At 53.0% G+C, this 24,627-nt stretch overlaps 1 protein-coding gene and 2 non-coding genes across 3 annotated transcripts; all 3 read left to right on the top strand.

The window, feature by feature from the left end:
* The first annotated feature begins 1,124 nt into the window (after positions 1-1,124).
* LOC128823345 (transcription factor HES-7-like) lies at positions 1,125-5,030 on the top strand. Its single transcript, XM_054005587.1, has 4 exons — positions 1,125-1,166; positions 1,617-1,712; positions 3,277-3,364; positions 4,657-5,030. Exons 1-4 carry the CDS (start codon positions 1,125-1,127, stop codon positions 5,028-5,030), a joined length of 600 nt encoding a protein of 199 aa, XP_053861562.1.
* Positions 5,031-15,626: 10,596 nt separating this feature from the next.
* Positions 15,627-15,698, top strand: TRNAQ-CUG (transfer RNA glutamine (anticodon CUG)). The gene has a single exon. It is a non-coding gene; the product is annotated as a tRNA-Gln (tRNA).
* A 1,808-nt stretch (positions 15,699-17,506) lies between these two features.
* On the top strand, positions 17,507-17,579 carry TRNAK-UUU (transfer RNA lysine (anticodon UUU)). The gene has a single exon. It is a non-coding gene; the product is annotated as a tRNA-Lys (tRNA).
* The last annotated feature ends 7,048 nt before the right edge of the window (positions 17,580-24,627 follow it).

The following is a 24,627-nucleotide window of genomic DNA, read 5'->3' as shown; positions in this document are numbered from 1 at the left end:
TGTCGCGTGCGTCCTGGGCCGCGCCCTCCGCTCCAGGCGCTTGGCTCCGTGCGCCCACTGCCAGGGGTACGCGCCAGGCGCTTGGCCCAGTGCGCCCAATGCCAGGGGTCCGCACCGAGCGCTTGGCCCCGTGCGCCCAATGCCAGGGGTCCGCGCCAGCGCTTGGCCCCGTGAGCCCACCGCCAGGGGTCCGCGCCGAGCGCTTGGCACCGTGCGCCCAATGCCAGTGGTCCGCGCCAGGCTCTTGGCACCGTGCGCCCACTGCCGGGGGTCCGCGCCGAGCGCTTGGCCCCGTGCGCCCACTGACAGGGGTCCGCGCCAGGCGCTTGGCCCTGCGCGCCCATGCCAGGGGTCCGCGCCAGGCTCTTGGCACCGTGCGCCCACTGCCGGGGGTCCGCGCCGAGCGCTTGGCCCCGTGCGCCCACTGACAGGGGTCCGCGCCAGGCGCTTGGCCCTGCGCGCCCATGCCAGGGGTCCGCGCCAGGCTCTTGGCACCGTGCGCCCACTGCCGGGGGTCCGCGCCGAGCGCTTGGCCCCGTGCGCCTACTGCCAGGGGTCCGCGCCAGGCGCTTGACCCCGTGCGCCCACTGCCGGGGATCCGCACCGAGCGCTTGGCCCCGTGCGCCCACTACCGGGGATCCCTGCCATGTGCTTGGCACCGTGCGCTCACTGCCGGGGGTCCGTGCCATGCGTTTGGCAGCGTGCGCCCACTGCCGGGGGTCCGTGCCATGCGCTTGGCACCGTGCGCTCACTGCCGGGGATCCGTGCCATGCGCGTAGGTGGCATAATGCGCCCCCCGTCTCTCTTCCAGGCCTCAGCCCTGAGCCCGGGGAGGAAAGGGGAGGGGGCGCCCGGCCCGTGCCAGACTCGGGGTCAATTTGCTCTTCACACCCCGGGGAATTTTAGCAGGTTGGAGCAAAAACAACCCCAGCGAAGAGCAAAGGGCTGGTGGTGGTGGGTGGAGGGGAGGGGGCAGGTGTCTGGGGCGGTCGGTGGGGGAGGGAGGGGCCTGGACGGCTCGCTGGGCACCTCGCGGGGCGGGGGGGGGGGGATTATAAAAGAGGGGCTGACTGCGCGGCAGCGCCTTTGTTTCGCCCGGACACGGAGCAGGGCGCAGGGCCACCATGGTGACCAAAGGAGTCTCGGAACCCGCCGCGCTGAGGAAGGTGCGCTAGGGCCCCCGCGGGATGGAGGGGCCGGGGGGGCGGGTGGGGGCCCGGGAGCGCACGCGGGGCACTGCGGGAGGCAGGGAGGAGGCAAGTAGCGGGAGCAGGGGTTGGGGCAGCCGGGGGGAGCTCTGGGGATATTTAGGGGATAGGGTGTGTGTGTGAATCTCTCGGTTGGGGTATTGGGGGGGCAGCAGGGGAGGGCAGATCTCGGGCGGGGTATTTGGGGAGCAGGGGGGTCTCGGGCGGGTAATTTGGGGAGCGGAGGCAGGTCTGGGGGGGGATTGGAGGTCGGGGGGGCAGGTTTCGGGAGGGTATTAGGGGAGCGGGCGGTGCACGGGGGGGCGAAGCGGGTTCCCCAGCCGGGGGCTGCGGGGCTCGGGGGTCCGGGCGCCCCAGTGCCGTGGGGGGCTGAGTGGCTTCGCGCCTCCTTTGCGCTCTCCCGGCCAGATGCTGAAGCCGCTGGCGGAGAAGCGCAGGCGGGAGCGGATCAACAGGAGCCTGGAGGAGCTGCGGGTGCTGCTGCTGGACAGGACCCGGCACCAGGTCAGTGCGCCCCGGCCGTGCGCCATGGGGTGCCCCCTGCCCTCCCCCCCAGAGAACCCCCGGCACCCGCCCCGAGCCCCCCCAGAGCCCACTGCCCCCCATCCGCCCTGCCCCCTGCCCTCCCCCCCAGAGCGCCCGGCAACCGCCCCTCCCCCCTGCCCCGCATCCGCCCCCCTGCCCCCCCCAGAGCGCACTGCCCTGCCCTGCCCCCATCCATTCCCTGCCCCCAGACCTCCCCCACCCAGAGCCCCCTGCCCCCACCCAAAGATGCCCCCTTCCCCTCCAACGCTGGCCCCGAGCCCCCCCCCACTGCAACCCTCCACCCAGAAACAACCCGTCCCGAGCCACCCACCCCACCCAGACACCCGCTACCCCCCAGTGCCTACCCAGAGTCCCCCCAGTCCCTAGACCCCCCTGGCAAGAGACCCCGAAACTCCCACCCCAAACCCTCCAAACCCCACCCAGCCCCCCTGCACCTAGACCCCATCCCCCATCCAGAGACTCCTCCTTCCTCCTAGCGCCTGCCCGAGCCCCCCAATCTCCACCCAGACACAACCTGCCCCGAGCCCCCTGCCCCACCCAGACACCCTCTACCTCCCCAGTGCCAACCCCGGGTCCCCCCAGACCCCAGACACCCCTGCCCAGAGCCTGCTCCCCCTCCAGGCAGCCTCCACGCAGAGCTCCCACCTCCTCCCAGACAGCCCCACCCCGAGACCCCTGCCCCATCCAGACACACGCTACTCCCCAGTGCCTACTCAGGGCCCCTCCAGCCCCCCTGACACCCCACCCAGACAGCCCAGCCCAGCCCAGAGCCCCCTACCCTTCAGTGCCCTCCCGCCGCTCTCTGCCCTGAGCCCCCACGTAGACACTCCCTGTTACTCTCCAGCGCCCACCCCGAGTTCCCCGAATCTCCACACAGACACGCCCCGCCCTGAGACCCCCTACCCCCTCCAGAGAACCCCCACCCCGAGCGCCGTGCCCCACGCAGACAGCCGCCGTCCAGAGCCCCCCACCCAGAGCCCCCCAGCCTCACCCAGACAGCCCCCACCACCAACCCCCACCCAGACAGCCGCTGCCCAGTGCCCCCCAACCCACACCCAGACAGCCCCCGCCCAGAGCCCACCAGCCCCCACCCAGACAGTCCCCACCCTAAGCGTCGCCCAGAGCCCCCCAGCCCCCATCCAGACAGCCACCCAGAACCTCCCAACCCCCACCCAGAGCCCCCCAGCTCCCATCCAGACAGACCTGCCCCGAGCCCCATGTCCACCCAGAGAGCCCCCACCTCAGCCCCCACTCAGACCTGCCCTGAACCCCCAGCCACCACCCAGACAAGCCCCGCCCTGAGACCCCTACCCCCTCCAGAGAGCCCCCACTCTGAGCGCCTTGCCCCACCCAGACAGCCCCGCCCAGAGCCTACCGACCCCCAGCCAGAGCCCCCCAGCCAGAGCCCCCCAGCCCCCTCTGCCACCAGCCCCCTCCCCCCTCTCCCATTGATGCCTTCCCACCTTCTGCACCCCCCCTTCCCCGGTCACCTCAGCCCCGTCCGTGACCGCTTGTGTTGCAGACCCTGCAGAGCCGGAAGGTGGAGAAGGCCGAGATCCTGGAGCTGGCCGTGCGCTACCTGAGGGACTGGAGCGCCCCCGCCGGGCGGGGTAGGGCACTGCTGGCGGGCGGGCACCGTGTGTGTGTGTGTGTGTCCCATGTACAACACTACCCATCCCCTTGCCCCTGTGTGTGTCTCTCTGCCCCCCCATGCCTGACACTGACCCCCTCCCCCCCTGTATGTCTCTTCCCCCCCATGCCTGGCACTGACCCCCCTTGCCCCTGTGTGTCTCTCTCTGTCCCCCCCATGCCTGGCACTGACCTCCCCAGTGTGTGTCTCTCTGCCCCCCATGCATGGCACTGTGTGTCTCTGCCCCCCCATGCATGGCACTGACCCTCTCCCCGTGTGTGTCTCTGCCCCCCCATGCCTGTCACTGACCTCCCCAGTGTGTGTCTCTTCCCCCATGCCTGGCACTGACCCCTCCCCCAGTTTGTCTCTCCGCCCCCCCATGCCTGGCACTGACCCCCCAGTGCCAGTGTGTGTCTCTCTGCCCCCCACCATGCCTGGCACTGACCCCCTACCCCCAGTGTGTGTCTCTCTGCCCCTCTATGCCTGGCACTGTCCCCCTTCACCAGTGAGTGTCTCTTTGCCCCCCCATGCCTGGCACTGCCCCCCTTCCCCAGTGTGTGTCTCTCTGCCCCCCATGCCTGGCACTGACCCCCCTTTCCCCTGTGTGTGTCTCTCTGCCCTCCCCATGCCTGGCACTGCAACCCCCTTCCCCAGTGTATGTCTCTGCCCCCCATGCCTGGCAATGACCCCCCACCCCCAGTGTGTGTCTCTCTGCCCCTCCCATGCCTGGCACTGACCCCCCCTCCCCCAGTGTGTGTGTCTCTGTCCCCCCCCATGCCTGGCACTGCCCCCCCTTCCCCAGTGTGTGTCTCTCTGCCCCCCCATGCCTGGCACTGCCCCCTTCCCCAGTGTGTGTCTCTTTGCCCCCCCATGCCTGGCACTGCAACCCCCTTCCCCAGTGTGTGTCTCTTCCCCCCCATGCCTGGCACTGACCCCCCTTACCCCTGTGTGTCTCTCTCTGCCCCCCCCATGCCTGGCACTGACCTCCCCAGTGTGTGTCTCTCTGCCCCCCATGCATGGCACTGTGTGTCTCTGCCCCCCCATGCATGGCACTGACTCCCCCCAGTGTGTGTCTCTCTGCCCCCCCCATGCCTGGCACTGACCCCCCTTTCCCCAGTGTGTCTCTCTGCCCCCCCACCCCCATGCCTGGCACTGACCCCCCACCCCCTGTGTGTGTCTCTGTCTCCCCAATCATGCACTAACCCCCCAGTCTGTGTGTCGCTGTCCCCCCCATGCATGGCACTGACCCCCCCTCCCATGCTGCCCCCCCAGGAGCCGATCCGGCGGGGGAGGCCGACCCTCTGCAGCGCTGCTACCTGCTGGGCTTCCGGGAATGCCTGCTGCGGCTCTCCGCCTTCATCCGCGACGCCCAGCCCTGCATGCAGGGCCAGCTGCTCGACACCCTGAACCTCTACCTGGCTGCCAAGTGCCGCCAGGTGCCGCCGGAGCCGGCCTGCAGGCTCCGGCCTGGCCTCCCTCCCCCGCCTGCCTGCCCGGTCTCCCCCAGCCCTTCCTCGCCCGCGCAGCCATGCCACCGACCCTTTCACCGCCCCGGGGCCCCGGAGACGCCTCAGAGACACACGGACGAGGCAGCAGCTTCGAAAGGGGAGCCCCCGCAGCCGGCCGTCTGGAGACCGTGGCCATAGGGCTAGCAATGCAGACACTGTACCGAGCTCCGTGTATAGCACTCACCCCTCCCTTCAGGCCGTGTATATAATGTAAAGTTTATCTATATTGCCAGTTCCTTGCAAATCCTCTGCCCCCCGCAGGTCCCGTTTCCTGGCCTGAGCCGGGAACATGTCTTTTTGGTAGAGCCGGGGAGGAACTTGTTTAATCCACAACGTGTTTTCCGGTGAAAAATGCAGATTGGGTGACACCGAAACGGCTCGTGAAGCTGTGGCGGTTTGACCAATTTCCTCGCTTCGGGGGAGGGGTGCGTTTGTGTGTGTGGGGGGGTTGGATCTAAAATGAGACATTTTGATTTGTCAGGGAGAGCCGACTTTTTGTTTGGAAATTCTCTTCCGTGTTCTTTGTTTAAAAATATCCCCTGTGTGTTTAAATAGGGTTGAAATTATGAACAGGGCGAACTGTTTCATTCGGCCGGGTTTGAAATGAAAGCTTTTGATTCGTCAGTGACAACTGACTTTTCAGTTGGAAAATTTTTTGGATTTAAAAAAAAAAACCCTCCCCCTCGTTCAGTTTTTAAATGGGAAGCGGAGAAATGGCCTTATTTAAACCAGAGCAGATTTGTTTATGGACCCTACCCCGGCAGTTGAAACCTGGCTGCCAGGAATTGGTGTGCACGCAACAGGGGAAACTCAGCTTTTTTGCCCAGATCAAGTCGAAGTAGACAAGAAGGAATTATCAGCTCAGCTCTACAGTGGGTGAACTGTGGCATCAACTTAGGCCTGGTCTACACTTAAATGTTAGGTCAACACAGCTCCGGTGCACTGGTGTAGACGAGGCTAACTTGACGGAAGAATTCTTCCATAGATCTAGCTGCCATGGTAGGAAGTGTCTACACCATGACACTACAATGGCATAGTGGCAGTGTTGTACCTGGGACCCCATGGTGTAGACGTGCCAAGGAGGCCTTGGTAGACCCGGGAATTGAATGCAGATTTTCTGAGACCCTTATCATTATTGCTTATATTACCATATTATGTGAGGTGCCAGAGAAACACAGAACAAAAAGACGGTTCTGCTAAAAGCCCATCTTTGATGGCTAGCCACAACTTACCTAGTTCACATGCCCTGCCATCTGCGCAATCCTAGGTTCACAGGCAAAGATTTGCAAAAGTAAGTCATGATTGCAGGTAACCAACCTTAACAGGACCAGATTTTCAGAAGGCACTTTCTGACTTAGTTGGGAATTGGTCCTGCTTTGAGCAGGGGGTTGGACTAGATACCTCCTGAGGTCCCTTCCAACCCTGAGAATCTATGATTCTATGATCATGAGACTCTTTGGGTGGTGAATCAAGGTAGACACTCAAAACTCAAAACGAAGATGCCAAAAATCACCAGCTGCTTTTGAAAATCTCAAGGTCGGATTTGAAAGTGGTTCTGTCTGGAGCTGTTTCAATTTCGGGATTTTTCTGTTAGTTGGCCAAACTCAAAACTTGGGACAAATAATAATTTGTTGAATTGCCTGCTAACTGATTTAAAAAGAAAAATTTCCAGCAAACCGAAAGCAGAAATAAACCAACCCCCAAAATTGTTTCAGGTCAACCAAAACTTTTCGTTCGACTTGGTTCATTTTGGAGCTTTTACAAAAAACTACATAACTAAATAAAATAGAAGTGAAATGTGAAATGAAAAGTGCTTTTGAATGGAAATGTTTTGTTTTGACCCCGTCACAATGACACATTTTGAATCCCCACCCCCCAAACTGAAACAATTCATTGAATTCAACACAAATTTGCCAAAATATTTCGGTCGATCCCCAAGCTGCATTTTTTTGGTGGAAAAAAGTGTCATCCGAAGAATTTCGCCTAGCCCGAATTCTGATTATCTAGCTCTATTGCCCGCTTGATGCTTGCCAAAGAATTCCAGCTCCTAGCATCCACCAAAAACCATCTTTAGCCTGGTATCCCTAAAGCTAAGCAATAAGTCCTGGAAAGTCTTGATTTCTGTAGGAATCTCAATAATTTTTTTTACAGGTAAGTAGCAAAAATAAGACTTGAAATCTGGTTGGATTTGAACCCACAACCTTTTAATGGCTGTTTTGTATTCTAAAAGGCTAATAGGCAAACTGTTGCACCACCAAGCTTGCTATGAATGTTTTCTGTTAATGGATAGAGGTCTTTGGTGTCTGCACTGGTGTTTTATATCAGACTCTATTAAAAGCTCTGTGTTTTATAAACTATAATCTTGAATTCCAACCGTGTGAACCACCCACAAGTTGTGGGCTTTGTCGTGGGATGCCGAAGCATGAAGGAAATTGTCATGTTCTAAGAGAAGAGGACGATTTCCTCCAAATATTCTCCCATCCCTGCACAAAGGGAAAAGCGTGGAAGTGTATTTTTGTTCCATTGTGTGCATTTGTGTCTGATGTCCGTTTGTAATGTGGTACCCAGAATTTCTGTTTTGTTAGAAATTCTGCAATTTCAGGGGCGGGGGGGGGGGGGAATTCATTCCAAATTGGAACACCGACAACAAATGGAAATTCCACAGAAAATGAAATGTTCAGGGGAAAATAAAACCTTCTTGGCCCAATCAGAATGTTCCATTCTGGTTTCACTGCTTATGATATAGCCCTGGAAATGAAATTTAAAGTAGAAGTGCATTTTGAAACGCAAAGTCGCTTCAGAATGAAAAATCAAAACTTTTCCAGGCGGATGGTTAGTGAAACGCTTCCTTTTGATTATTTTGCCCACGCAAAAGGTCACTGAAATGGACATGTTCCCATGAAATGTTAGTTTTCGATGAGCTGGCCAATTTTCCAGTGGCAAACTGGTAGGTTGAAATTTTTCTGACTTGCTTTCTATGTGTCTGTGTCCTTTGGGTGTGTCTCTGTATAGCTGTGTCTTTATTTCTCTATATTTGAGTTGTGTTTCTCTCTCTCTATTTGTTTGTGTGTGCACCTCTCTATAGCTGTGTGTGTGCTTTTAACCCGCTCCAAGCCCTTTGTGGGAAAACATTGCTGTACGTGGAAAGTGCATCCCACCGCTAACACCAGCAGCGCTGAACTTCTTGATGCCCATCTGACTTTGCACAGGCTTCTAAGCTTTGTTGGGCTCCTGCTTCACCCCGTCAGCTCTGCCCTGTGAGTCCAGCTGAGATCAACCCCTGGTCAAAGTCTCTTCAGGGACCCATGCACCTCAGCAGGTATCTGCAGTGACTCCCGGCTGTACAGAGTTGGGTTTATTAGTCAGCTGGAATTGTGAAGTCCTTAGGTTAGCATGGAGGAGCCAAGCTTAAGACATCAAGTCAGCCAAGCTGCCTTGGGCTGTCTCTTCATCCGTCCCAGGTGAAAGCCAGATCTTATCCCCCCTCCTCTCCCCTCTTGGCCCATCACTGTCCCTTCCTCATTGAGCTCACGTGTTCTGCTTGACTATGTTTCCCATCCTTAGATGTTAATTGATCTGTACTTGGGGTGCCCACTGTCTGTCCAGATCCTCCACTGGTTAGTTACTGCCCCATTTATTCACTCCAGCCAGTTCCGAGACCCCAACACCTCATGTCTCCTGGAAGAGCAGGTCCATGGGTAGCCAGCCCTAGGCCTGGTCTACTCTAGAAAATTAGGTGGCATAACTATGTTGCTCAGGTGGGTGAAAAAATTGACGCCCCCCCCCCGAGCGGCATAGTTAAGCCAACCTAAATCCCTGTGTAGACAGCAATAGGAAATCTTCTAGGTGGATTATCCAGACAAATGTGCCGCTGTAATGTTTTAAGTGTAGACAACCCTTCATCAAGTAAGTCACTGGTAGGCCTAACGTTCACAAAAGCCCTACAGAAAAATCCCGCTTCAGGGTAAGGAGGATCCCTGAACTTTGTGAAGGCTGGACTGGGTGAAATTTTTCAGCTGAAACTTTTTTGGGGGGGCTCCATGTGTGAAAAATATCATGAACTTGGGTTGATTTCACCCACTTGGTCATTTAAGGGGCAAAGCAAAAGAATACTGGAATATTGGAAACAGTTGAAAAGAAACATTTGGACATTTTAAAATCCAAATGTTTCGATTTTTCCCAGTGCAAGGGCTTTTTGATTGGCCAGTTCCCTCTCCTTCCATTCTTTTCTCAAAAACAGACCAAAGAAAAATGTGGAAAAACATTAATGCTGAAAGTCAAAACGAAATGTTTAGTTGCAGGGTGAACAAACCATTTAGTCCGGCCCGAATCAACTTGGGTTTTTGTTGTTCGGATTTGCCGGCAATGTGAAAAAAAAATCAGTTTGACCCGAAACAAATTTTTTCCCGTTTTTCGGAATCAAAATAGCCATTATTCACCAAGCTCTTCTATACCCTGGTGGGCTGTAGGAGTCATGAAAACTCTGTGTTTGTGTGTGTGTGATTTTCCATCACTGTAGGAGCCATGAAAACTCTATGTGTGTGTGTGTGTGTGTGTGTGATTGTCCATCATGTAGTTTGTACAATTAATGCTTCATTTGCTAATAAAAATAACTGGTAAAAAGTTGACAGAAGTGAATCAAATTTTTTCCATGCCCACCTGTCTTTTCGGAGGGTGGTGGGAAAAAGGCTGTGAAATTTCAGCCCCAAGTGTGGTTTGTGAGTGTGTAATTGCATGTCTGTGTTCACACGTGACATGCATGCATTTGCACAGGCACGTTCCCACATGTACATGCATAGTTTGGGTTTTTTTTTAAAGGGGCTGGTGGGGAAATCTGAGACTACTTGATTCACACTCCCCAGCCCCGCTGCTGTTGTATGGGTCACACCGGGCTTCCTGTCTGTTGGTGAGGCCACGCCAGGAGTCTACAAGCCCCCAGCCTCACGTGTGGCTGTCATGGGTCTCGTGGTCCTTGGCTCTGCGGGAGGACCCCTCCTTTGGCGTGACGCCCCCCCGTGAAGGTTGTCCTCTCTTGCTGTGGGCCCCTGGGCCTCCACCCCTAGAAGGAGAAATGCCCCCCCATCTCTACCCTACATCCTATATCATCTTCCCCAACAGCTTCTCCCCTGTCCTTTCTCTTCCATCCCAGGTAAACAGGTCGCTGGGCCCTCTCTCTTCCGTCCTTTGTTCCCCTCTGACTGGAACTGGTTGGTCAGGTCACCAGGGGCCTCTCTCCTCAGCTCATTGTCTTCCCACTGGCCAGAACCGGCCTCCCGGTCACCAGTCACTAGGGTCCCCCATCTCCAGGCTGACATCTGGGGTCCTGGCTGCTAGGTGAGGTCACACCTCGTCCTCTGCACCAACAAACCAACTTGCCCACCACCCTGTTAAACATGCAGCACACATGTTTAACAGGGAAACTGAGGCACACACAGTGCTCACACAAAACACTAAGCAACCCCCCCCGCTTCATCACAGTGGCTCCCTCCCACCGTGGCACCAAATGGAAAAACACTTATTTGGGCACCCCGGCGAGGCAGAGTGCCCCAGGCATCGCAGCAGCCGGGCCAAGCTGGAACCACGAGTGCATGTCATAGAAAGTCCACGTGTGTCCCTGCCCTCACCGGGGAATCGGGGCTGAGATCTGCAACTCGGCCCCCGGGGTGTGTGTGTGTGGGGGGGCGCTCCCGGACTCTCAGGGCCAGATTTGAGGCCTGCTGCTTTTTGATAGCAGCGAGAGAATGGGGGGAAGGTGACTGTGACAGGTTGGATCACAGAAACCCCCTTGGGAGCTGCCACCTGATGTGCCAAGACTATCTCTGCTCCTGTTTTCCCTGCCAGTTTAGGACTCCAGCACCCTGTCTTGCTGAGCCAGACTCTCCCATCTGCTCCAACACGGACCCAGGGTCTGAATCACCTGCCCCAAAGCTGCAAGTTTACCTGAAAACAGCTCACAGAAGTGTGCTTGTCTCTAGCACTCAGATGCCCAACTCCCAATGGGTCTAAACCCAGATAAATCCGTTTTACCCTGTATAAAGCTTATGCAGGGCAAACCCAGAAATTGTTCGCCCTCTATAACACTGATAGAGAGATATGCACAGTTGTTTGCTCCCCAGGTATTAATACATACTCTGAGTAAATTGCTAAATAAAAAGTGATTTTATTAAATACAGAAAATAGGATTTAAGTGGTTCCAAGTAGTAACAGACAGAACAAAGTAAGTCACCGAGCAAAATAAAATAAAATGCGCAAATCTATGCCTAATCAAACTGAATACAGATAATCTCACCCTCAGAGATGCTTCAGTAAGTTTTTTCTCAGACTGGACACCTTCGAGGCCTGGGCACAATTCTTTCCCCTGGTACAGCTCTTGTTGCAGCTCAGGTGGTAGCTAGGGGATTCTTCATGATGGCTCCTCTCTCCCCTTTGTTCTCTTCCACCCCTTTATATATCTTTTGCATAAGGCGGGAACCCTTTGTCCCTCTGGGTTTCCACCCCCCCTCACTGGAAAAGCACCAGATTAAAGATGGATTCCAGTTCAGGTGACATGATCACATGTCACTGCAAGACTTCATTACTCACTTGCCAGCACACACATATACAGGAAGACTCACAGGTAAACACAGCCATCTGCAGACAATGGGAGTCATCAAGATTCCAAACCATCATTAATGGCCCCACACTTTACATAATTACAATAGGCCCTCAGAGTTATATTTTATATTTCTAGTTTTAGATACAAGAGTGGTACATTTATACAAATCGGATGATCACACTCAGTAGATTATAAGCTTTGTAATGATACCTTACAAGAGACCTTTTGCATGAAGCATATTCCAGTTACGTTATATTCACTTTTAACCATATTTTTCTAAAACTATCCCAGTTACATTATATTCACTTATTATCATGTTTTTATAAAACCATATAGACTGCACAACATCACAGTGTCTTCCAGCCGCGGGCCAGCAGCTGCCTGCCCATCCCCCGATGCAGCATGGACACGAGCTAACGACCTCTGCAAAAGGGACCCCTGGCTCAGATGCCCTCCTGGTACAGTACCTGGGGCACCAGCTCTCTACCCCTCCCTCTATCTGTTCCCACCCCTCTGCCCATCCATCCTCATACAGACCCTTCGATCTATCCCTTCCACGTCATACATCCCATTTCCCTACTGACCCCCATCGCATTAATCCTCCTATCTCTCCCAACCCCCACCATCCACCTTCCCAATTCACCCCCCGCCTGCCCCATACACCTCCTGATCCCCATCCCTGCCGCCCTCTGTCCACTAGCCATCCCACACACCCCTCTGTCTAGCCATCCATGTGCACATCTGTGACGAAGCGGTTCTGGCGGGACCCAACTGAGAGTGCCAACTCAGGACAAATTGCTTAAACAGGGCAGTTACAGCCCAAGCCTGGGGTTTTTCCACCTCTAAGGCAAACCAAACCAGCCAGACTAAGAGGACTTCGGTCTCACCCCACTGGCTAACCGCAAGTCTCACAAGCAATCTCCTTAGACACTCCAGTTTCCCAGTATCACCACCAGTGCCACTCATTATGGGGACAAATGGTTATGAAAACCAATACCGCGCAATAAAAGAAAAATAGGTTCTCCCGATCCCAAAGGACCAAGCCCCAGACCCAAGTCAATATACAAATAGATCTTACCCACAAATCACGCTGTTGCCAATCCCTTAGAATCTAAAATCTAAAGGTTTATTGATAAAAGAAAAAAGATAGAGATGAGAGTTAGAATTGGTTAAATTGAATCAATTACATCCAGCAATGGCAAAGTTCTTGGTTCAGGCTTGCAGCAGCGATAGAAGAAACTGCAGGTTCAAATTAAGTCTCTGGAATACATCCCCTGCTGGGATGGGTCCTCAGTCCTTTGTTCAAAGCTTCAGCTTGTAGCAAAGTCCTTCCAGAGGTATGAAGCAGGATTGAAGACAAAATGGAGATGAGGCATCAGCCTTATATAGTCTTTTCCAGGTGTAAGAACACCTCTTTGTTCTTACTGTGGAAAATTACAGCAAAATGGAGCCTGGAGTCACATGGGCCAGTCCCTGCATACTTTGCTGAGTCTGAAGGCATATTTGCCTTCTCTCAATGGATCCATTGTATAGCTGATGGTCCTTAATGGGCCATCAAGCAGGCTAGACAGAGCTAATCTCAGCTTGTCTGGGATGTCACCCAGAAGCTTAGCATAAGTTTGCCATACAGACAGTATAGAGCCAATATTCATAACTTCAACTACCAAACTGATACACACATATAGACAGCATAATCATAACCAGCAAACCATAACCTTGTCTTAGACACCCCATTTGACCCCCTTTATACAAGATTTGATGCCACTGCAGGACCTTGGTTGCAACAATGATCTATATGGTCCCAGTTTATGTCAATAACGTCACAACATCACCTGTCTATCCCCAGACTCACCCCTCTATTCATCTATCAATCCCGCTGTTCCTCTGTAAACCCCCTCTTGATTCGTCCATCAATCCCCATCCACCCCTGCTATCTATCTATCCCCATCCACCCCCTCTATCTATCTATCTATCTATCCCCATCCACCCCCTCTATCTATCTATCTATCTATCTATCTATCTATCTATCCCCATATGCCCCTCTATCCAGGGCCGGCTTTAGGACCTGCATGGCCCGATTCGAATACCCGGCGGCGGTCCAGGTCTTCGGCGGCACTTCGGTGGCTGGGGGTCCGCTCCGGGTCACGGCACTGAAGGACCCCCCCGCCACCGAAGGGACACCGAAGACCTGGAGCGGACCCTATGCCACCGAAGACCCGGAGCGGACTGCCGCCGGATGAGTAAAAAAAATTAAAAAGGTGCCTAAAGCCAGCCCTGCCTCTATCTATCTATCCCATACACCCCCACCAGCAGGATATCTGTGCACACACTGTAATTGTGGATGGCAGGCAGGTCTGTCTCACTGTCCAATGTGTTACCAGTTTGCCTATATGGACCGGCTCAGAGGTTGGTGGGGGCAGAGGTTGTGTTGCTGTCCTATTCAGGGTATCGGGGCAGGGTAGGGGTACCAAAGGACCGAGCTCCGCACTGAAGACACTTGATTCTACTGGGATTTGAACTTATGTCACTGGACTCAAAGTCCAGAGTGCTAACCATTACACCATAGACCCCTCTAAAACACAGCAGCCCACAAAGATGAGGTTGTGTTGGGTTTTGGCATTGGGAACACACTCCTGTACCATGAATACTGCTGCGGTTCAGGTCGCCCCATCTCCAAGAAGATCTGTTAGAACTGGGAAAGGTCCAGAGATGGCCTAGAACAATGATTAAGAGCACGGAGCAGCTGTATAAGGAGAGATTAAAAAGACTGGGACTGTTCATCTTAGAAAACAGACAACTGAGGGGGGATATGCTAGAAGTCTATAAAATCCTGACTGGGGTGGAGAAAGTCAATAAGGAAGTGTTACTTACGCCTTCCCGTAACACACAAACCAGGGATCACCCAATGAAATTACTAGGCAGCAGGTTTAAAACAAACGTAACGAGGTATTTCTTCACAGTCAACCTGTGGAACTCATTGCCAGAGGATGTTGTGATGGCCAATAGTATAACAGAGTTCAAAAAAAGAACTAGATAAGTTCCTGGTCTATGAATGGCTATTAGCCAAGAGGGCCAGGGACACAGCCCCATGCTCTGGGTGTTGCTAAACCTCTGACTGCCCCAGCTGGCACAGATCCACAGGGTCTGGTCTATGCCCCAGGCCCTTGGGAGTGACCCCTTTAGTGCATCAGGCTTCAAGGACCCATACCGCTCCTGCCATACTTGGAAACTGGGCCTTCAAGCAACCCCTCTCTTTCTCTTTGGCTCCTGGTGTGTGTGTGTGTAGATTGGTTTGAGCCAATCCTTAATGACCCATTCATACCACTGCAGACTGTCAGGTGACACAGTACCCACCCCATCCCTGCTCTACCTCCACAGCAGCTTTAATTCTTTGTGTGCTGCACACAGCAATGCAAAGCACAAAGGGAAACTGAGGCACGCACCGGCTTCCCCAAAACACTACCAAAATTCCCAATTCATCACCCCAGGATCCACAGGTTCGGTCCCGTCGGGGGTGCCATCAGTGCTTAATTTGCGCTGGGGCCAACCCCTCGCACCTCTTGGCTTGGCAATTCACAGCGATGGCACCTCTGGGCTCGTGGCCAGCAGCTGCCGCTCTCTGGCCGCCCAGCTCGGAAGGCAAAGCGCAGAGCTGCAGAGGCAAGGGTGGCACGGTACGGCGTTGCCTCCCTTACTTGTGCACTGCTGCTGGCGGCGGCGCTGCCTTCCGAGCTGCGTGCCCGGCCCGCAGCCGCTGTTCTCCAGTGGTCGTAGGCAAGAGGAGTGGGGCTGGCCTGTGTGGGGAGGCTGGGATAGGGAGCTCGGGGCAGTGTGTGGGGAGGCAGTGGTGCCAACATACCAGTTCCCCAGGGTGCCATTTCCCCAAAGGCTGGCCCTGCTTGTGGCCCTCCGACCTGGACACATTATTCCAGCCGCGGTTGCACCCAGGTCACCGAGAGTCGGGGAGGTACTTGGGGCACACGGTGTCTGGGCAGCACGCACTGGGTAGTGGTTTAGATCATTGTGCTTCGTTGTCTTCAACTCCAGGCTTGGGCCAACCCCTGACAAAGCACCTCAGGGTGACTGGTACCCTGGCAGTGCGGTCATTACAAATGCTCTGGAAGGGAGTTCAGTCAGCTGGTTCCATGGTGTAATGGTTAGCACTCTGGACTCTGAATCCAGCGATCCGAGTTCAAATCTCGGTGGAACCTGGGCTATACGGCTTTTTATTTTAACAGTTCATCTTTCCTCATCTTTGGTGCAAACTTTTCTTTGAGCATTTTACTTCGATGAGCCATTCTTCACCCTCTAGAGTTCCCTGCCTGATGGTTCTGTTCGCTTTTCTTTTCTCTGCTGTGTTTTCCTTTTCTTTTCTCTTTTTCTCTCATATGGGGACTGCAACAACAGTTTTTCTCAGTTATATACAAGGGGCCTACATCCTAAAGTGATTGATAGATGAGAAATAGAGAGATAAGATCCCATCAGAAATAGATAGATAGGTGCTAAGAAAGAAAGAAAGAATAGATAGATAGATAGATGGGGTGTATGGGGATAGCTAGCTAGCTAGATGAAGACAGCACAAGAAAGAAAGAAAGGAAAGGCTGTGATAGATTATAAACTGATAGCTAGAATAGACATCATTAGAAAAAGATGGTTTAATAATATGTAGATTGATAGATAAATACCATCAGCAATTGATAGATGTACACTATCACGGAGTGTAGTGGAGTCCGGGCCCTGCACCCCCACTTCCTGCGATTCACTGTGACTCTCAGCCAGCCAGTAAAATGGAAGGTTTATTGGACGACAGGAACACAGTCCCAAACAGAGCTTGTAGGTACAACCAGGACCCCTCAATCAAGTCTTTCTGGGGGGCAGAGAGCTTAGACCCCAGCGCTAGGGCTCCCTCTGTTTCCCCAGCCAGCTCCAAACTGAAACCCCTTCCAGCCGTCTCACACCCCCTCCCCCTGGTTCCTCCTCCAGCCTTTGTCCAGTTTCCCAGGCAAAAGGTGTCACCTGGCCCCAACCCCCCTCCTGGGCTTGTTACATGCTCAGGTATCTTCCCTCAAGGAAAGTCTCCCATCCCACACACAGTCCCAGTAAAACTCCCCTGCAACATTCCCAGGTCAATACTCCCCACTTCCTGCCATCAGAGAGACATAGATAGATAGATAGATAGATAGATAGATAGATAGAGGGGGTGGATGGGGATAGATAGATAGATTGACAGATAGATAGATAGATAGATAGATAGAGGGTGTGTGGGGGGATAGATAGATAGATAGAGGGGGTGGATGGGGATAGATAGATAGCGGGGGTGTACAGAGATAGACAGTTAGAGGGGGTGCCTGGGGATGGATGGATAGATAGATAGATAGAGGGAGTGTATGGGGATAGATAGATAAAATACTATCATAAATAGAAAGAAAGAAAGAAAGAAGTGATAGATTATATGCTGATAGATATAATAGACGTTGGAATAAGGTGGCTGATAGATATATGCCTTCAGAGACAGATAGAAAATGAAGCGAGAGGACAGATGCTGATAGAAGAGATGCCATTAGAAAGGGATAGATTGGTAGATAGATTAAATACCACCAGAACTAGATAGATATAAGGCAGGGAAGAAAAGACACAAATGAGATGCTGATAGACTAGCTGGCATTAGAAAGAGATGGTCAGATACAGAGATTGAGACACTGTCAGAAACCTGGACCTGCCATCAGAGAGAGGGGAAGTGGATAGAGCAGATGCCCTTAGAAAAGGCGAGACAGAGACCCTCAGAGGGAGGAACTGGCTGGATTAGCTGCAGCCAGCGAAGGAAGGGGGGGCTGGCTCTCTAGCTGGGCTGGGCAGACAAGCGAGCTGCAGGGCGCTAGATGAGGAGCCCCTGCTCATTCAGACACACGGAAGAGGACAAGGGCTTGGTGAGCGGAGCCCCAACAAGAACAGCTGCTCAGGGGCTGCGAAAAAGCCAGTGTGTTCCATCACTCTCCTGCTGATCCCCCAGCAACAGGGAGCCCGGATAGCTCAGTCGGTAGAGCATCAGACTTTTAATCTGAGGGTCCAGGGTTCAAGTCCCTGTTCGGGCGAGTCTCACTTTTGGCAAACGAGTAAATTGCGGCATTTTGAGTGGTTCAGAAACAGCGGCTTAGTTTCTAAAAATGACTCTTTTAAGTGTGTGTGTGAAATGGCTGCGAGCCCCAGGGACTGATCACAAGGGGGTGTGTATGAAATGATTGCTTTCCCCGGAGACTCTTTGTGTGTGTGTGTGTGTGTGTGTGTGTGTGAAATGGTTGTGAGGCCCAAGGACTGATCACAAGGGTGTGTGTGTATGTGAAATGATTGCTTTCCCCAGTGACTCATTTTGTGTGTGTGTGTGTGTGTGTGTGAGAGAGAGAGAGAAATGGCTGCTTGCCCCAGTGACTGGTTACAAGGTGTGTGTGTGTGTTAAATGGCTGCTCGCCCCAGTGACTGATCACAAGTGTCTGTGTGTGTGTGTTAAATGGCTGCTCGCCCTACTGACTGATTGTGTGTGTGTGTGAGGGAAGAGGCAAGGGAGGTAATATCTTTTATTAGTCCAACTTCTGCTGGCGAGAGAGAGGCTTTCGAGCTGGCGGAGCTCCCCTTCGGGCCCGTGTGGTTAGGTAAAACAGAGATCAGTCACACACACGATACCACCCGGGTCGGCTCTCGCACACTCGCTGTAGTGCAAACAGGAAGTCAAGCTACATGATCACAGTCGCCTTAGAAGCTGTGAACTCACCAGGGGCTGCCGAGGTGGCTGTGCAAGACAGCCCAGCCGGTGGGCCTGATGCAGGGGGCGGGGCATTAGGTTTGTGTCATCCTGAAGTTTTAGGACTTTTTGTTGAACCCCAAAAGCTTGAAAAACCCAAATCATGTTGTGCCAAACAAAATGTTGTGCTGTTTGGTTTTTAAAAAAGGTGTTTATAGTTCAAAAAATAAAATCAGAGTAAATGTTGAACCCAACAGTCATTTTGAATAAAAAAAAAAATCCAAACCTTTCATTCTGAAAACGGCGAAACAAAACGCCTCTCTTCTTTTTCCTTTCTGATTTTGTTTGCAACCAAAGTTGTGAAATATTTTGGTTGACCCGAATCTGCATTGACTCTAATCAAAGCAAACATATATAGTATATTCTTATATATATTCTATGTGTATATCGATATAATATAGAGAGAATGTTTTGTATTAGAATATTTTGACATTTCATTTCAATAATGCCAAAACATTAGAATAGAATAGAAAATTTGGATTGGAAGAGACCTCAGGAGGTATCTAGTCCAATCCCCTGCTCAAAGCAGGACCAATTCCCAACTAAATCATCCCAGCCAGGGCTTTGTCAAGCCAGGCCTTAAAAACCTCTGTGGGGAAATAGAGCAGGGGAGCCTTCTTTTCAATAGCCAGAGCTGTGAATCTGAAGGCCCCAAAATAAACCCCCCACCAGAGATCTGTTATGCTAACTACCCTTACAGAAACCAGTACAGGCCAGGGCCCAGGCCAGGGCCTGAACTAGACTAGACTGCACAATTCCCTGCCAAGGATCATGACCGGGGGGGGGGGGGGGCAAGGAGGGAAAGAATAGAAGAAAAGCCCCAGCAGCAGCACTAATGAACTATGTTCATAACTAATGAAATAGCATAACCACTTGTGTGAAGCAATAGGTAACTTTAGCTAAACGCAATTTCTTGACTCATGCAGCTTCTCCTTTGGGTGATCTGTGACCCACGCCGTGATTCCAGCTATCTGCAAAAATAGCCAATCATAGATCCTCTTTAGGCGTCCCATGGAACCCCCCCCCCCAATCTTTAACCAAAAGACCCCGGAAAATAACATGTGTCTTGAGAAATGTACCAAAACTGGTGCCAAGTACCACCCCTGGGGAAAACCACCAAGTGCCCCTCTACCCAAATAAACATCCAATTCTCGGAAAAATGAAGAAGGTACCTGGGGGGGGGGGGGGGGGAAACTGACCCCGACCCAAATTTCTTAACTCATGACGTGTTGTTTGTACTTTACTTGCAGTTTAATGAAATAAAAACCCACCTGCGAGCGGCCCTCGGGGTGTCAGTCTTCGGACTGCACCCCAGTGCACCGGTATGTATGTCAATAAACTGGCCTCAGGCTTGAGTCTTTGAACTAAAATCATTGCGTGGGTGTCTTTGACCACAACACCTCTAAGGAAGGAGGCTCCACCACCTCCCTACGGAACCCATTCCAGTGCTTCACCACCCTCCTAGGGACATAGCGTTTCCTGATATCCAACCTAGACCTCCCGCACTGCAACTTGAGACCATTACTCCTTGTTCTGTCATCTGCCACCACTGAGAACAGTCTAGATCCATTCTCTTTGGAACCCCCCTTCAGGTAGTTGAAAGCAGCTATCAAATCCCACCTCATTCTTCTCTTCTGCAGACTAAACAATCCCAGTTCCCTCAGCCTCTCCTCATAAGTCATGTGCTCCAGCCCCCTAATCATTTTTGTGCCCTTCGCTTGACTCTTTCCAATTTTTCCACATCCTTCTTGCAGTGTGGGGCCCAAAACTGGACACAGGCCTCACCAGTGCCGAATAGAGGGCAATGATCACATCCCTCGATCTGCTGGCAATACTCCTTCTAATACAGCCCAAAATGCCGTTAGCCTTCTTGGCAACAAGGACACACTGCTGACTCATATCCAGCTTCTTGTCCACTGTAACTCCTAGGTCCTTTTAATATAATATAATATAATATAATATAATATAATATAATATAATATAATATAATATAATATAATATAATAGTTTAAACAAAAGAAAACAAGATTCTCCAGTCTGAATAGTTTTCAATTTTTTCCTATTGAAACTGACACGTTCCCACTAAATGTAGGTCTAAAGTTTCCTGATTAAGTGCTGGCAGTGCACAGCACACTTTGGCTTTCCCGATCTCTCTGCTCCCCCTGATCTACCACCAGCACCGATTAGGACGCCCATGGTTATTTTTTCTCCCCTTTGTGGCTAATGGTCACATCCCATCGCCGAACAGGGCTTGTGGGACAGGCGAACTCAGAGCATCTTGCTGGAGCCGCGTGGACCTTTATTCCTCCCCCCATTCATCGAAGCGTTTTGTTGCAATGCCTGTTTGCCGTGTCATTTCCCGTCGTACATTTCAATGAGTGAAGGATCTGCAGGATTCTCCCATAGAGGTGGAGTGAAATTCCGTAGGGCTCCTCTATGGACAGTTTCCTCTGTGTTTTTCCATCAGACAGAGCTTATTTTGCACCCTCGGAGCCGTGAGAATGATATCTGGCTCCCTGAAGACTTGCCTAGCTTGTATCAGCGGGTTTTCATTGTGGTTCTAGCTTGAGCGGGGTTATGGGGCAGCGTTGCGTCCTTGCTAATGCGGTTTGTTCGGTGGCACTCAGCAATCCCTCTAGCTAGGGAAGGTCCGGAAGCAAATAACTGCTGGGGTCTCCCGGGAAATGAAAAGTCTCTGCCCCTAAAAGGGACGTGGTTGTGGTGGGCGTGATCTGTAGCAGGCAAACTCACTCTGGGTACGTCTACACCGCAGTTAGACACCCACCGCTGGCCTGTGCCAGATGATTCGGGCTAAGGTGCAGACATGGGCAGCGCGTGATTCCACACACACACCCCCCGCTTTGGGGAGCTCCAGCTCCGCCCCTTCCGCCCATAGCCCCACCCACCAGAGCCCCAAGCACATTCCCCCCTCCCCGGGGCCCACCCAGCCACGCCTCTCGCCTTGAGTCCCAGGCCGCTGGCCAGCGGAGCCCCAAGCTCCAGGCTATCGGCCTGAGCTGAGTCCCCTCTGGCTTCAGGGGAGGGAGGGAGGGCGGGACCTCGGGCGGAGTGTGGGCAGGGCCACAGCCTGGGTTTGGGAAGGACTAGCCTCCCCTGGCCTATTATACCGGCTACCCCTGCATCATGAGGGTGCAACCCCTTAGCCTGAGTCAGCCGGCCTGCGGGTTTTTACCTGCAGTGTCGACACACCCTGAGCGTTAAAGAGTCACGCCTTTGTGGTTCTGGCACTCTGATGCTGCATGTATCGATGGGGCTACTTTATCTCAACAAATAATCACCAGCCCAATGTCTAACGCAGACCTGGTAGGATCCAGGCAAGGCGTAAACACAGCAAAGCGCTCTCCGTGACTCATCCCGGTCTCTAAAACTGTTACGGACGCACAGATCGTGCCCACTCTTAGCCCCGTGCGGTCCGTTGGGGGGGGGCCCTTTCAGTGCGACAGTCCGCTCTCTCTCGGGGTCAGGCCCCTCCACCTCCTGAAGCCCCACTTCTCTGAGCCTTAGCACACCTGGTTCTCACCGTGGGTCCCCTCAGGGAGTCCACTCGCTCTGGACCCCCGGGGCCTCCACCCCCGAAGGAGTTGATGCCACCCTGTTCTCTAGCTTGGAGCGACTCTCAGCCAGCACAAAACAGGAGGGTTTATTGAGCATTTGAACACAGCACGGGAAACTCTCAGGGCCTCAGGCCTGGCCTCCCTCAGCCCAGCACATCCCAGTCCCCCTGCATCCAGGTGGGCATCTGAACTCCCCGGCTCCAAGCCCCGCCTCTGTCCATTGTCTTCTCTCCAGGGAAACAGGGTCGCCTGGGTCTCCTCTCCTCTCTTCTGTTCTCTGGCTGGAACTGGCTGGAACCGGCTGGTTAGGTCACTGGGGTCCCCTTGTCACAGCCCGTTGTCCTCCCACTGGCCAGAACCGGCTGCGACTCCTGAGCTGGGTCTCAGGTCACCAGTCGCTGGGGTGTCCCTCCTCCAGGCCATTGGCTGGGGTCCCAAGTTCCCTCTCCGGTTCTCTGTAACAACAAACTCCCTCTCCCCTCCCCTTGTTAAAGCAGTAACACTCAAGGACACTGACACTGAGTGAGTCCCTCTGCATGAACCCACTGGAAAAGATGAAAAAAAAAAAAACAAGAAACCCCCCCACTTCGTCACAAAAGCCCACAGCCTCAAAGGCTTTAACAGTCATTATCTGGGCCCAAGTACCACGTGGGGAACACAAACAGAGGCGTTTCAGTGTAGGAGATTTTAACAGGATCCCATGGCTGGAAGTCGAAGCTAGACAAAGCCAGACTGGAAAGAAGGAGCCAACTTTTAACAGAGCAGGTGATTAACCATTGGGAAAACTCCCCCAAATGTGGGGTGGGGGAGAGGGGATTCTCCAACATTGTGTTCGTGAGAAAGGCTGAATTCGACCCAAATCTTTATTCCCGACAGCGCTGGCTACTGTCTCTGCGATGCGAGGAAAGACAAAGGGGAACAGGGAACATCAGATGCTGAGGCTGGGGGTTCATATGATGCTCGCAAATCGGGCCCGGTCTGTTACTGAAGAGGTGATATTAACAAGGGGCTGAGAAATTCCATTCCTCCCCCCGTTAGCCACAATCATTAATAGAAAGAGCACGTGATGGTTACCTGTTCTGTTCATTTCCTCTGAAGCACCTGGCCTTGGCCACTGTCAGAAGACAGGACACTGGGCTAGATGGACCTTTGGTCTGACCCAGTGTGGCCGTTCTTATGTTCTTATGACTCAGAAGGGCTGGGTTTTTATTCCTGGCTTTGCCAGGTGACTTGAGCAAAAGTTTCTCCCCCTCCCCACAATGCCTCACTTCCCCCATCTGTGAAATGAGGGTAAGGTTATGTGCTTTGAGATCTCCGGAGAAATCTTGGTGCTGGTGGAATCCCTGTTTGTTGGCGAGGTTCTGGAGGAGCCTGTAGGAGGCGTATGTGGGGGTCAACAGGCTAACTCGCTTGAAGATGAAGCTTGAAAAGTTTATGAGGGGCTGATATCATGGGGGTCACCTGTGATGATTTAGGAGGTTCCTTCCAGTCCTACACCCTTTTCAGGGGTGGTGAAAAAACATTGACCAAAAATCCATCTGTCTTGAAAACTTTTGATCGGGAACCCTCCCCTCCTAAATTTTAGTTTTTGAACCTATTTTTACATTTTTTTCCAGTTTGTCACTGGGAAAAGGAAGACACAAACAAACAACAAAGCAATCAACGGACCACTGGAAAATGATCACTTGCCATTTTTCAAAAGCAATTTTATTTTAAATTTTTTGGCCAAACTTTCCCCCCACCCCCAAAATATCCCCTGAAAATTTTTACTCCTAAAAAAAGACTGTTTTTCATTTCAAAAAAGTTTTAAACAAACAAGCATAAAATTCTACCAGCTCTACAATTTTTGGGAAAGCCACTCTGAAAGACAGAGACATGGGGGAGAAGGGAGAGCGAAAAGGAAGGTAACAGCAGATGGAAATGAAAATAAAGCCAGGTCAAGACAAGGAGGAGTAAGGGAGACAGGAAGCGGGGCCTCACCGCATTTTGAACGGATACTATCGGAATCCAAATCTTTCCACCTCGGCCAGTTGGGTTTGCAGCCGGAAATTTATTTCTCTAAGAGATTGGAATAGAGACGGGGGGAAATGAGGCAAGTCGCAGGGTGCTGGAGTAGGGAGAAGGGGAGGATGGGGCAAAGGATGAGGGGCGTAAGGTTCTCATACACCCAGCAAAGTCCAAACTGCAGCCAGTGAGAGGGGGCTGGGGGGGGGAGTCGATAAACAGACAGATTTGCCTTGTCAGAGCAAGCCCCGTGCCCTTGAAAGGTCCTTTGGCTCAGGACGCTGGTTGGCCTAGTGGAAAGCACTCCAGTTGAGACTCAGAACCCCTGGATTTTGGACCCCAGCCCTGGCCTGATGGATAATGTCACACAAGTGGGAAACAGCTGGATATTGTTGCCGGCCGTGGCCAGGTGGTTAGTAAAGCCCGGGGGCCTTGGTTTCCGAGTGTCCCAGCTGGGTTGGATGGGACACAGTTCTAATCCGAGTCTGGAGCGACACACAGACCCGAAACTCAGTGGGCCCCGCTGGGCCCCAAACCTGCCTCTCCGTGAAGCTGATTTTATTGGGAGGGCTCACAATATGGGCTCTCATCTGGAAAGCACCAGCTAAGTGCGAAGGCCAAGGCCTTATTGGAGTAACTGGAGCCAGATCCCAGCTGGTGACAATGGGCGTCTCTCTATTGGAGTCAGTGGAGCCAGATCCCCAGTTGGTGTAAACTATCCACAGCTCCATTAGGATAAAAGGAACCAGCTCCTATTAAAGCCCC

This window comes from Malaclemys terrapin, chromosome 15 (assembly GCF_027887155.1).
Source record: "Malaclemys terrapin pileata isolate rMalTer1 chromosome 15, rMalTer1.hap1, whole genome shotgun sequence".
Taxonomy (NCBI): Eukaryota; Metazoa; Chordata; order Testudines; family Emydidae; genus Malaclemys; species Malaclemys terrapin.
Note: the sequence above shows the minus strand (reverse complement) of the source record. Positions and strands in the feature narration are given on the sequence as shown.

Excerpts from the sequence above, each read along its gene's own strand:
- LOC128823345 (XM_054005587.1), top strand. The coding sequence starts at position 1,125 with ATGGTGACCAAAGGAGTCTCGGAACCCGCCGCGCTGAGGAAG. Across the intron at positions 1,167-1,616 it reads AACCCGCCGCGCTGAGGAAG|ATGCTGAAGCCGCTGGCGGA; the intron begins GTGCGCTAGGGC and ends TCTCCCGGCCAG. Across the intron at positions 1,713-3,276 it reads TGGACAGGACCCGGCACCAG|ACCCTGCAGAGCCGGAAGGT; the intron begins GTCAGTGCGCCC and ends CTTGTGTTGCAG.